This window comes from Pezoporus occidentalis, unplaced genomic scaffold (assembly GCF_034315485.1).
Source record: "Pezoporus occidentalis ecotype Australia unplaced genomic scaffold, CSIRO_AGI_Poc_V1 ctg99, whole genome shotgun sequence".
Classification (NCBI taxonomy): domain Eukaryota; kingdom Metazoa; phylum Chordata; class Aves; order Psittaciformes; family Psittacidae; genus Pezoporus; species Pezoporus occidentalis.
The window spans coordinates 3,953,146-3,965,812 of NW_026916358.1; the positions used below are offsets into that span (position 1 = coordinate 3,953,146).

The 12,667-nt window shown below is 43.6% G+C and overlaps 1 protein-coding gene across 9 annotated transcripts in view; it reads right to left on the reverse strand.

Moving 5' to 3' along the window:
- MAP4K4 (mitogen-activated protein kinase kinase kinase kinase 4) overlaps positions 1-12,667 on the reverse strand; it is a 165,017-nt gene that overhangs the window by 12,571 nt on the left and 139,779 nt on the right. For 4 of the 9 annotated variants that reach the window (XM_062606929.1, XM_062606928.1, XM_062606926.1 and 1 more), the window contains 4 exons: positions 11,816-12,007; positions 9,319-9,436; positions 8,879-9,049; positions 5,102-5,250 (listed from right to left, as the gene is read on the reverse strand). In XM_062606929.1, the coding sequence (XP_062462913.1) occupies positions 5,102-5,250; positions 8,879-9,049; positions 9,319-9,436; positions 11,816-12,007 (630 nt within the window). The remainder of the gene's footprint in view (positions 1-5,101; positions 5,251-8,878; positions 9,050-9,318; positions 9,437-11,815; positions 12,008-12,667) is intronic. The other 5 variants (XM_062606934.1, XM_062606930.1, XM_062606933.1 and 2 more) reach the window with 3 other exon arrangements.

Here is a 12,667-nt window from a genome sequence, read left to right on the forward strand (position 1 = left end):
ATAGCTCGCACTCTTAACTCTTAATATGAGAAGTGCTCTTTGAATGCAGAGCAAGGTTCAGGATAAACTTTATCAGTGATTCTTTAACAACTAATGGCCTACAAAGCATTTGCTGAACTAGCAAGAGGGTGGCTTTACATGCACATACTCAAAGCTTGCATCCTCCTTTCTCCAGATGCTTTGCTGCCTGAAGCCATTACAGTGTCACAGATGAAGCTAGAGGCAAGGAAGAGGTATCATCCCTGCTTAGACTAGGAGCCATTTCATAAGGCTGCATGAGGTTTCTGCACATGGAAGAGAAGGGGCCCCCAACACAAGAGGGACGTGAACCTGCTCGAGTGAGTCCAGGAGTGCCATGGAGATGGTCAGAGGGCTGTGAAGACAGGCTGAGAAAATCTGGCTAGTTCATCCTGGAGAAGAGAAGGCTCCAGGGAGACCTTATATCAGCCTTCCAGTACCTAAAGGGGCCTACAGTAAATCTGGAAAGGGACTTTTTATGAGGGCATGTAGGGATAGGAAAAGGGGGAATGGCTTTAAATTGAAAGGGTAGGTTTATATTAGGCATTAGTAAGAAGGTCTTCACTATGAGAGTGGTGAGGCGCTGCACAGGCTGCACAGAGAAGCTGTGGCTGCCCCATCCCTGGCAGTGTTCAAGGCCAGGCGGGACAGGGCTTGGAGCAACCTGGTCTAGTGAAAGGTGTCCCTGCCCATGGCATGGGGGCGGAACTGGATGAGCCTTAAGGTCACTTTCAACCCAAACCATTCTATGATTCTATGGAACAGGAGGTGCTGTCAGGGACCCAAATTGTCAGTGGAGTAGCTCCATGCTACTGCTTCTCCAGCCATGATGAGGCAACAAGGTGAATGTGTACAGTATCTTGCAGCCCTTAGAGCTGAGAGGAAGAGAGCTGACCTGTACAGCAGTGAGTGCTGGGCTGGCCAAGTGACACTGTACTTTCTATGCTGCAGAAAGCCATGAGCTGTCAGGATGTTCCACCCAGCAGCCTTCCAGCCCAATCCAGGTATAGATTTTAACTGATGTCTTTGTCTTTTAAGTTTTCCATGACGCCTGTTGATGGATCAGTTCACAGCTGGCTGCTCATCTCAGGGATGGGCGCACAGTGTCTGGGGATGCCGCTGAAGCAGGAGACGAAGCCCAAGCATTGAAACCATCCTGCTGTGCCCAAACAGCTCCACACCGGGGTCCTGGAGCTGGCACAGAGTCCCTGCCCTGATGGCAGAAGATCCCCTAACAGAGCTGGGATCCTTGGGAAAAGCAGCCACAGGGGCAGCACATGGGGAAGCATAGCTTGCAAACAGGCTGGCTCCACGGTCTCCAGTGCTACAAACCATTCCATTACAAAGATGCACAGTCTGAAAGATCTTTTTAATGATTACTTGGATGGGGAAGGGCAGGATGAAAAGAGGAGGCACTTCTGAAGTCAAAAATCTGTTCACTGAGCTTGAATTTAAAGTGGAATTAGAGACCCATTTCCAACTACTGGACCTGCTATTTAATTTTAAAAGCCCCTCTGTTCTCATGGCACTAAATTAAATGTGAAGTAACATTGTGCTGTCCTGTGTTTATCCCCACTATAAAAGCGACAGCAGATTTGGCAGTAAATGAGCACCCTGATTTATTGCCTGACGTCATATTTATTAAGCCATGTTTCATAAAGGAATAAAGCCCCACCAATCCTGCAGCTTTCTGAAGATGTGGAAAAAGGACTAAAGCAGGAAACAATATTCCCAGGAGCCCCACATCTGACCAAGGAAAGGTCCTCCCCTGAACATACTGGGAACAATAGCCACAAGGGCCCTTTTAGAAACACTGAAAAACAGGGAACACAGTCCAGACCAGAAGGCACTGCAGTTTTGGGAAAAGAAGAGCTCAGAGGGCTCCAGGTCAGTACAATGCACCAAATGTTTTTTAAAGGCATGACGAGTCCCTGTCCACTGGGAAACAAACTGCCTCTCAGATATCTCCATGGCTTTATCTCTCTCATTAGTTTAGTCAAACTTGAAGACTCGAAACAAACAATACACACAGGAATTTCCCAGCACGTGGCTAAGTTGTTGGTTGGGTATTTTTTTGGTTCATATCATGTGCACCAGGGTACTTCTCTCCAATCAGAAACATTTTCAAAACAACAACAGCGAAACATCTCACGTGTGTTCCCATTGTGTTTTAGTGTCTATACCACAAGGAAAGTCCAAGACAGGAAATCCCTCTGCCTTTCAGCAGCCTGGCATGAAAAGAGAAGGACCAGTTAGTGATATAAAGATGGCTATGCGATGGACATCTTTACATCACTATATAGTGACATAAACAAGTTCTGCTGCTGTTAATGTTCGTATTGGGAGTGGGGGGATTAGAGCCTTCTGCTTGTAAATCTCTGCTAGCCAGTTTAAATAGCTCTCAAAAATCTGGGTGTTGTTTTTCTCTTTTGTTTTGTGGGAATTTTCTGGTTTTTATTTTCTTTATCTTTGTCTAATTTTTATGGTATTTTTTATGAAATAGGAAACAAAAATCTGGTCCAGCCATCAAATGAACTTATCAGCCAGTGATTTCTATGAGAACTCCCGGTTCTGATTCTCCCATAGACATTATTTTGAATGCAAAGTCCCTTTTCCCATATTGAGTTTTGGCTTTTATTGTCACTGTGTTTTTTACTTATTAAGCAGGCAGATTCCAACCAGTTCTTCCACTCTGTCGTCCCCTCCTACCCTCCCAAGTGCCACCATCAGCCCGTTGGGCTAGCAAAATCCTCAGCGAGCCACAAGTGGAGCATGTTCTGTATACATGCTGCTGCTCTCTCCTTCTGCATTTTTGTGACTTTCAGCACTGTATCATTACCTGAGCAGCCAGAACTGTGTTAGCCTCTCAACTGTATGCACTGAAGAACTGATTAACTACTCTCTTTGACCTGCAAAGCTTTCTCATAGCAGCTCACTATCTCAGTATCACAAGCTTTGTTGTCAGAAAGTTTTGTAATTCACATATAAATTGGGGAAATACTTGATTTCAGGTTTTCAGACTCAGGAGTGTATATTAAAAACAATTTTATGTGACAAACCCCTCAAATTCCTAACACACTGCAACTTCCTTCTACCAGGTGGTGACACCTTTCAAAACTTACCAGCATCAGCACATCACTCCCCAAAACACCCATACAGCCGAGTGCACCGTAGGGAGCTGAACACCTCTCCCAGATAAGCAGTAGCAGTCCTGGGACAAAGCTCAGGGGCAGCTCCATAACCAGTCTGCCAGAATAGACCATATGCAATCTCATTTCAGGGTTCCTAGTTTGCCTGAAGAGATGGAGCAACTCATTGCAAATAAAAAGTCACCAAGGGAAGCCCAGCATGAGGGAAGCTTCCATTAAGAACTGCAGTGCAGAAGCCAAAAGAAGGATATAAGGGGGAGCCTGGGCATAACAGCATCACAGTTTCACCAAGTATGCTCCACCAGCCCTGCCTCTTAGTGGGCTGGGATACCTCTTTCCTGCCTTGTACTCCAGCAACCTCCCGTAAGACACAGGAGATGGGACAGAGATGAAGGCATAATCCAGCCAAAGATCAGCTGACTCTTGAGGGTTAATGTAGCGTGCCTCTACAGAGGAAGCAATAGTTTTGAAGGAAGAAAAGAAAATGGATGTGTCAGTACTCAGATTGTGGCTGACACAAAAGTAAATAAACTTAAAACAACTGAACCAAGATTAAACCACAGATGCTTGTCTGCGTAAGGTCTGCTTCAAACCAACAGATTTTACACCAATTGGATTATACGGTATTTCTGTTTACAAGGTCTACTATAGAATAACCTGTGTATCAAATGGTGCTTTACAAAAAGCTTATATTTTAACATACAGCACTAAACATCAAAAGGACACACAGCAGGTTGTGGGGGTTTTTTAATCCTCCCTGATTCATCCTTTCTTTTTAAAGATTTCACAGCATAACAGTAGCTGAGAATGCAGCAAGCAACAAGCCAATAAAATACACTTGCTCTAGACAGAAACAAAGCCCTCTGTTGACAAAACCAGCATGGGCACAGTTCTTTGAGCCTGTAGTAGCATAATACCATTAATGCATTAAATTGCATTAAATTGTCTAGGTGTGCAACCTTTTGCACAAGGGTTGGGAGAGCCAGAGAGCTACTCCACTGAGGGGTTCTGGAGACTCACCAAAATTTGGGTGGCTCTGAACAGCCCCACAGGGACCACTGTGAGAAACCTCATTTATACTCTCTCCCTGTCACACATATGCAGCATAGCAAAAGCTGATTTCACAAACAATTCAAAATAAAAGGAAGGTAAATGGCTGAATGATACCTGTGAAGAAAGATTAACAGCATACCACATGAGGTTGCTTAACAGCAGGATAACCTTATGCAATAACAGTCTGGAGCCAAAGAGTCTGGAATCTCCAGCTTCATAAAACACATTTTTCCATCAGTGCACACAAAACAAACACAACAATCACCATCACCCTTCATCTCTCATTGCTTTGCATCTACAGTTGTACCCAGTGAGAGTAAAGCCAAACGATGCACCGATCTGCCTTCGCACACTGGTAATTTCCACATCACGTACACACTGTACTCCCCTCTCACCAACACATACACGCTCATTGCGTATCATTCTTATTTCCTGACTTCATGAAAGCATTTCCCCCCTACACTTTTCAACATGCAAGATGGCTGTAAACCCAAGTGGCAAATCATGTTTTGGTTAGAAAGAGGCCAGGCTGAAAGTAATCATGACAGAGGGAAAGAATGCCATTTCTACAAAGTTCACAAAGCAGTAACTTCTAGCTCCCACACACTGAACAAACTAATAAATCTTGACGTTTCCCCTAACCCCATGCAGGATTTTTAAAGGCCACCCCACAGGAGGAAGAACGGGGGCAAGCAGGCACAGGGTGTAGCGTAGAAAATGATTCATTTGCAGAAACAAACTACAGACTCAGAGAGGTGAAATGATGGAAAACCCACTGACTTCAATCAAGTCAGGACTTCCCCTCAGCACACAGGCTGCTAAGAAAAGCTTTCTGCCATGCTATACTAGGTGGGGGAAAAAAGTCATGTTGAACAGTTAACCTTACCAGAAATTGTCACCAAGACATTCAGCCCTTCAAGTACATCCATTTGCTGGAATCTTCTTCGATTGATGAGAGGATAAACCTTCCCCTGACCACTTCTGTCTAGCAGCATCAGACCACTTTCAGTGCCCACTAACAAGTTCACTCCTAGAAGAAACAAAACCAAAGATCCAAGTTAGTAGGCAGATTTTCCACATATTCTGATGAACTGATGATTGGTATATCAACTGTCCTGTTTCAAGCAGGTCTAACCACTGCCAGTTGGGTCTCAGCTGCCTGCAGCCTAAAAGATCTCATGATATAGAGGCTTTCTATATATATTACCTGCCACAGTCACTACTGCCACCAAATTGCAGTGTTCAAGAGAGTAAGAGCTTTGTAGAGGACCAGTTCCCAAACAAAATGGCACATTAATGTTGGAGGAGGGGGGACGGCACAAAGTGGTACCCAAGCTTATGTATTCCAAAGATGTATTAACTGTCAGTAATGGGGGTGGTAACAGGCAGCTCTTGACAAGAGCCACTTGCAAAAAAGCAGTGGTAGGAGCCTGGTCCCCACTGGAGAAACAGACTGTAGTGCAGCCCTCCTGTAAATGGATAGACCCAGGGTGGGTCCTCTGCTTCCCAACAATCTTTTCCACCTGAATGTTATAACCAGAGGAGTTACAGTAATCTTGTATTTCCACAGATTCCTCCTAAAGATAAGCAACTGCAGATGAGAAACGTCAGTAGGCCCTTTTCTTTATACAGAGGTCCAAATATGCACTTGGACACTTTCCAAGAGTCCCCAAAACCTTAGTATTTAAAATCAATTTTTTTTTAGAAATAAATGTGTGAGTATCTATGTATGAGACTGGATTTTAAAGCTCTACTAATATACCGTCACTCTTAAATTTCTTAACTATTTTTTTGCAATAGTGTTCAGTTCAGGAGCTTACAAATTGTCCAGAGACAGGTCAGATATAGGGAATGGAAATCAAAGCAAATGTATGACTCGCTTTATTGAACTCCTGTGTTGCAATCACAATGCAAAACTTGTCAGCTTTAAGCATAAGTGGCAGCCAGAAGGAGGTAATGATGGAGAAGGGGCCTGAGCTACTGGTGCTGGGGCACTCTGAAAAGCCTCTGGTTGGATAAAACAGCAGATGTAGCCTATGGAAAGGCTGGAAACTATCACACATCTTCAGTTTCCTCTTTCTTGCCTTTTCAGTAAGGAAACTTAAGAGGCCTCAGTAGTTCCCAGAAACCATCACATCCTTTGCTCAGATTTGCTGCTCTGCTCCTCCTCTGCCTCCTCCAGGCAGTAGAGCACATGGATGGTGGCAGCCACAGCACTTGCCTTGGGAGAGGTCCTGCCACACTCCCATGCTCTTCTTCAGCTGCTGACACCCCCTCCATCCCCCTTTGTGCCCTCCTCCTGCCTCTGCACCTTGCACTGGGTCAGTACTTGCTGGATCCCATCCCACAGGCCCAGGGGCATTTCACACCTACTGTCTTTCTTAATGGGAGGCGTCCTTAAAATGGGAAGCAGCAAAAGGAAGCGGGGAGAGCAAAGCACATGCTCTGGGATCAACGCAGGCTGCAGCACCACCAAACCAGCCAAGGAAGTGCCCAGCAGTTGGTCTCCTTCCTGCAGCTCCAGGACCCACTGACTAAAGCTGTAAGTGATTCAGCTTCAACATGTATGACTACAATTCAAGGCAAGCCACATGCAAACTGTTTCCTATGGGTCCCTTCCCCTGTCTGCAGATCAGGGCTCAATCGCTCTCACCTTAACCCTCATCTCTTCCTCTGCTGCCTTTGTGGTGCAGTTGTTTCTGCTTCAAGTTTGCATGTGCACCCGTCCATGACCTCTTCCCTTAGCTATATGCATTCTGAGATTAAACTAATGAGGTACTATGCTGGTGGCAAGCAGTGCAAGCACTATCGTTGTTCATGGCCAGCAGAGCTCTTCTGCCACCACCCTACAATTAACCAGTTCTGGTTCTTCAAACAAATGGAAATGCTTCCAGAGAAAGTATGGGCTCTCTATGAAGGCTGGGTGTACAAATCTACTCTACTGAACCCATGACATTGACTTTCACCCCTCAGAACTAGAAGAAACAGCATCACAGACCTAATGCAATCATCAACCTGCCAGATACTATGGCACTACCACTTGTAAAGGCAAGGCAAAACAAAGGAAAGCAAGTCCCACTCTTTTTGAATAAGAAATATCATCATGAAAAGCCTTAATTTACTTAAGGGTAAAGGAAGGTAAACCTTATCATGAAATAAGCATGTGTACCAGCTTGCATCACCATCAGGTTAGCCTTAAAGTTTCAACAAGGAAATGCTTTGTTACAGCTGTGAAACACCTCTAGGATTTTACACCTGTAGTTTAAATCACTGTAACAGCCAAATACATATATGAAAGAAATATAAAGCCATTAACACAAATTGCTACTGGCAAAACAAGGCAGATCAGAGAAATTATGAGTCATCTTTACTGATCCTGTATGATTTCTCTTTGCCTTCTCCCTCTCTCAACCTGAAAGTTTACATTGCACAAATCTTGATTTTATCAGAGAATTTATTCATATGAACACAGGCAGAAATAGCACTGGGCTAAAAATTCTTACCAGTAAATTCTGAAAATAAAGAAAGCAGCAGATAGGAAGATAAGGTGTTGGGAGAGCCAACATGGTTTAACTGACATGGTTTTGCAGCCCAGAAGGACAGGGCAACAGTGCTGCTCTGAGAAACAAGAAATACTGGAAATAAGCCCAAAAGACAGCTACAGCCTTGGAAAGAGCTGTGAAAATGCAGACAAGAGCAGTGCAGTGCGTTACCCATGCAATCATTGTGTGACTCAGGGGAATGGCCAACCCTCTTCTTCACAGTTTTTAAGACGACACTCATGTGCATTTACAGTCTATTAAGTTTAGGTATACTAGATAAATATGTATGTAATACATGCAGTATGTATGTAATATACATTAACATCTAGATAATGAAAAATAGATCAAGTGGCCCCATGGGTTCTGGCCAAGAAAGAAATGACACAGCAGAGAAAGCCTTTTGCTGGGTGTTGCAGCAGTGATTCCACACTGTAGCAGGCAACAAGCACTGCTCTTTCACCCATGTAGGATCCTAACTGTCTGACACTGACATAAATTATCACTTGTGACAAGGCGGCCAGACACACTTGGTCAGCTGACACCCCATGCCCAGCTTCTCTCTGCACTAACCACTCTTAACGAAACCAAGCCAAAGCCTCACACTGGAAAATTACACTCTTACCCTGCTCTCTTCCTCCTTCCTTCCTACATAAGCCGATGACTGAGATGGAAAGTTACCTTACAAAACACATTTTAATAAAGCTCTGAAACAATACTTAGCAAGAGGCTCAAGAAGATGATTATTTTTCAAAAGAAATACCCATGTGTACCAGGCGCACAATGCAAAGATGACTACAAGCTCTGAAAAGCTGCAAGAGATGTACTAGGAGGGGTTAGAGAGAGCTGAAAAGCACATCATGATCAGCTGAATGAAGTTTAAATTGTGCCATCAGAAGCATATATCCAGCAGCAGGAAATTATATCAAAGCAGAAGCAACATACTGTGAAAAACATAGTAATAAGCAGCTCCTGCAACAAAAAGAGGCGAACAAGCATTGAATAAATGCAGAGAAACAGCTAAAGATTCAGAGACGCATTCTCAAAGCCTGTAAGCTCATACTAGCAAGTCTGCACTTCAGAACTGCAGGAGGCAAGGGAGGAACAGGATTGCATTACCCCATAAGGCAGCACACAGTATCTCAGAATTGAATCTCTTCTTGTATTTGCGAATCTCTGGGGTATCACTCTGTGGCCGTGTATTTGTGGGATTCACATTGACAACTGATCCTTTCCGCGTAGGGTCTTGCCTTATTGCCTCTGATCTCATTGCTTCACTAGAAAATCCTACTGGAAAAAAAGAAAAGTAAAGCACATGTAATACCCCTCAAGTGCTAAATTCTGGCCATAAATTCTTTACACCATACTACCCAAATCAGTAACTGAGAAAACTGAGCAAGTCTTTCTCTTTGTAAGAAATGTAAATGGAAAAAGAAATAAAATTATGCACTTCATTGCAAATAAAATAAAAAGCATGATGGCAACATCTGTAGTATGTTAAAGAGCCACTGAAGTCACTGAACCTTTTTTCAATTGTCATCTCCAGCTACTTTACTTACCCACAGAAGTCACAGTTGTCCCACTAGATGGAGAAATCTGTAGTAATCTGGGGTCTATAAAAGGTGTAAAGGAGGAGGAAGATTTGTGTTTCTGGAGTGTGTTACTAGCGGACTGAGTCTGCAATGTAAATTTCAACTTTATTAATATTAATGACAATAAAAAGCACAGATAACAACAACCAACATATTTAAGTCACTACAGAATTACGCTACAGAGCCTCCCCAAGCTTTTATACTCCCTTTATATATATACAAAGCACTGCAGGCACCACATCTGAACTATATACATATGCACACTGCACATGTTACAGCAAGATGTAATCAGCTAAATCGTCATCCCTGTCACCTCAGCTGATAGTGAAGATTTATAGGACTGGCCCCTACAATCAGGCAGAAAGCGAGGGAATGTCTACTTTTTAAAAAATCTGCTTAAATGTACGTACACTATCTGATCTGCAAGCTGTCCACTACCTATGTATGACTTCTGAATTTATGAAGCATCTACTAAAGTGAGCTAGTTTAATAAATTATGAAGTTTGATCTCTTGGCTTGTGCAACAAAATTAGAACCATCTGGGATCAAGCATTCACTTCTATGATGGATTACGTTTCTTTCAATGTCCACTACTGTTCTTTCTCCCTATTTTGTTTAACCTGAGCCTCTTGCCAGAAAGCTGCAGCAGGTTCTTCCACCTTTATCTGACAAAGCAACATATTAAACCTGTATTGAACAAAGGGGCTCATTAGTATGGAAGGTGTAGCAAACGGTAACATGAAGCTATGAATATGTAGTGGATAAAATCACTGGTGCTTGCTGAGTTATGTGGTCTAAACATGAAAAAACATAAAGAAAGAAAGAAGACAAGTGAAACAATGGACTGTTAAAAGTGGAAATGGAACAACTTAAAAACCCTTGCCAGTTTAGTATTAAAGTGACAACATTGAATACTGAAGCAGAATGGGACAAGTGAAAAAAAAAATATGTAAAAGGTGTGCATGTGGGTAAGGTATATCAAGCAGTACTGAGATTTTGCTCAGCTTTATGCGAACACAGAGGCACTTCTTTATCATCAACTGATCTTCAGCCTCTACCTTTCTAAGCCTCTATCTGCAGAAAAAAATAGCAATGGGTCTTAGGAGCGTATCACTCCCCTGCACAGCTCAATACCAAAAGGCTCCTTCGCCACCAGCCACCGCCACAGCCTCCGCTTCCCAAGCTGAGTTAACTGAACCCTGCTTATTTATTGCTTAGATCAAAGTAATGAGCAGTCATATCTCTGGATCAATCAACTGATCTCTATAACCTACAAGAGTGTGCTTTCAGAAAGATCAAAGACCGGTGAAGCATAGCTGAAAATTAATATTATGCTAACCAAATTTCCAGGAGGAAATCCTCCCACCCACCCTACTGCTATGTGGTTCAGAAGCCTTTTTGATCCTGTGGTGAACACGTGCATTGCCATAAGCCTACCCAACTCACTGCAACCTTCCCTCGTCATAGCACTTGCATGCCTACGTGGCAGTACAGCTCTACCCTAAGAAGCAGCAGCTTATTTTCACCAAGTTTTGCTTCCCCTGTACCACCACTACTTGCACACAGAAAGTTCTCCCCAAAAGCCAAGCTGGCCACCCAGCTGTGAGTGGAACCACCACAACTGCTAGGGTTGGTAAGGGGTGAATGATGCCTATCATTCACATGTGTGCATCTCCTCTGCTGAAGGGGTTACACACATGTGAAGGACCAGGCTTGCCCACCAGCACTTGGTAAGGGAAGGCATCAGCCCAGGATCAGCCCAGGACAGCAAGAGGGAGCTTGCCCTGCAGCAATGCCTTGCTTCTCCGCCTGGACACAAGCAGCACTGGTGGAGAACAGTCATTTTTACACAGCTGCTTTTCAGAGTACACACATACTTGGAAAAAACCCAAAGATTCTCCCCAATTCATTATTCCAAAACAACAATACCCCAGGCTTTTACAACCCTCCTGGGTAATAACCTGATTTGTTCACCCAGCCCATGTGGCAAGCTTTAAAGAGCAAAATTCCTCCACAGCTGCTTCCTCTCCCAAAGGGTGAGTTTCCACAAGCAGCTCCTCATACGTGCAGAGTTACCAGCTCAAACCTTTACTGACAAAGCCAAAATTAACTGCTAATTTCAAGAGGCATACTGCTTGCAATTAGCCTGCTCCCAGAATAAAACAATAAAAATATAATAGTATTGGCTTGGAAATGCAGTAGTCAAGTTTAGTTTAAAATGAATGCCATGCAATTAATGACTGACTAAGAGGAAGCAAAAATAGTAAACTGGCAAGTTTGGCGTGAGACTGCTCTAGAGTTAAGGGCTTCTTACACAGAACTGAAATGTGTTATTTGGGGGGTGGGAACAAAGGTGACAGGAAAAATAAAGCAGGGGAGACTGGCTGGAGTTCCTTTGCAAACTAGCTACTAGGCAATGCTGCTATAACCCTACGAAAGCAGCCAGCTGTGGTGTAAGACATACCTCATTAGTAGTTAGCTTGTCCTGGGGTGTCTGTGGGGACATGGTGGGTGTCGGCTGGCTGGAGGATGGGGAGGAGGAGGTGGAGGAAGTGGAGGAGGAATGGCTTTGCTGTAAGAGATCTGGCAAGAGGTGAATGCGACCGGCAAAGCCATTGCTCTCATGATGGCTGGCACGCTTTTTGTCAACTGTACTCTGTAGAAAAAACAGGCACACTTGTCTTGCTCAAGTGCTGCTTAAAGGTCTATAGCCCTAACAACCTCTCTCCTTCTCTCCCTCACTTTCTACCTTTTCACATTAATTTTTTTTTATTTTTTTTAAATAAGCTGATAATCCATGCCTTGATGCCTGGATGGAAAGGGGAAGTGGGCAGAGCTACTAGAATTCGGCAAATTCCCACCTCTTCTAGCAGGCAAAAGCTTAGTTCTTGTGGCTGACTTGCACAGCCAGCTCCACTAACAGAAGAGTGTGCTCGAAAGTCCTCCACCACAACACACGGACAAGCACATTTTGGGGGTGGAGGGAGGATTTCTTTCCCTGTTGTTTTGTTTAAAACTAACTTAAATCCTATACAGATACAAGCTTGGACTGTCTGGCAAATGCTTTCAGCTAACTAAAACAATAAGCATGAAATCTTAATTTTCAAACCAGAGGGCTCAATTAAGAAACTGGCATTCAGTTGCAAAATTCAGGAATGTGATTACTGAGGAAACTCCTATAAGCTAGCACGCTCATTAACACACGAGCTCGTTTGAAAGCAGGGAATCATTATCTTTCAGAGGCACAAGAATGCAGTATTTTCAGAATCAAAGGCAACAACACAGCACTCTAGCTCTGTCCATGTTCTCTACCTTG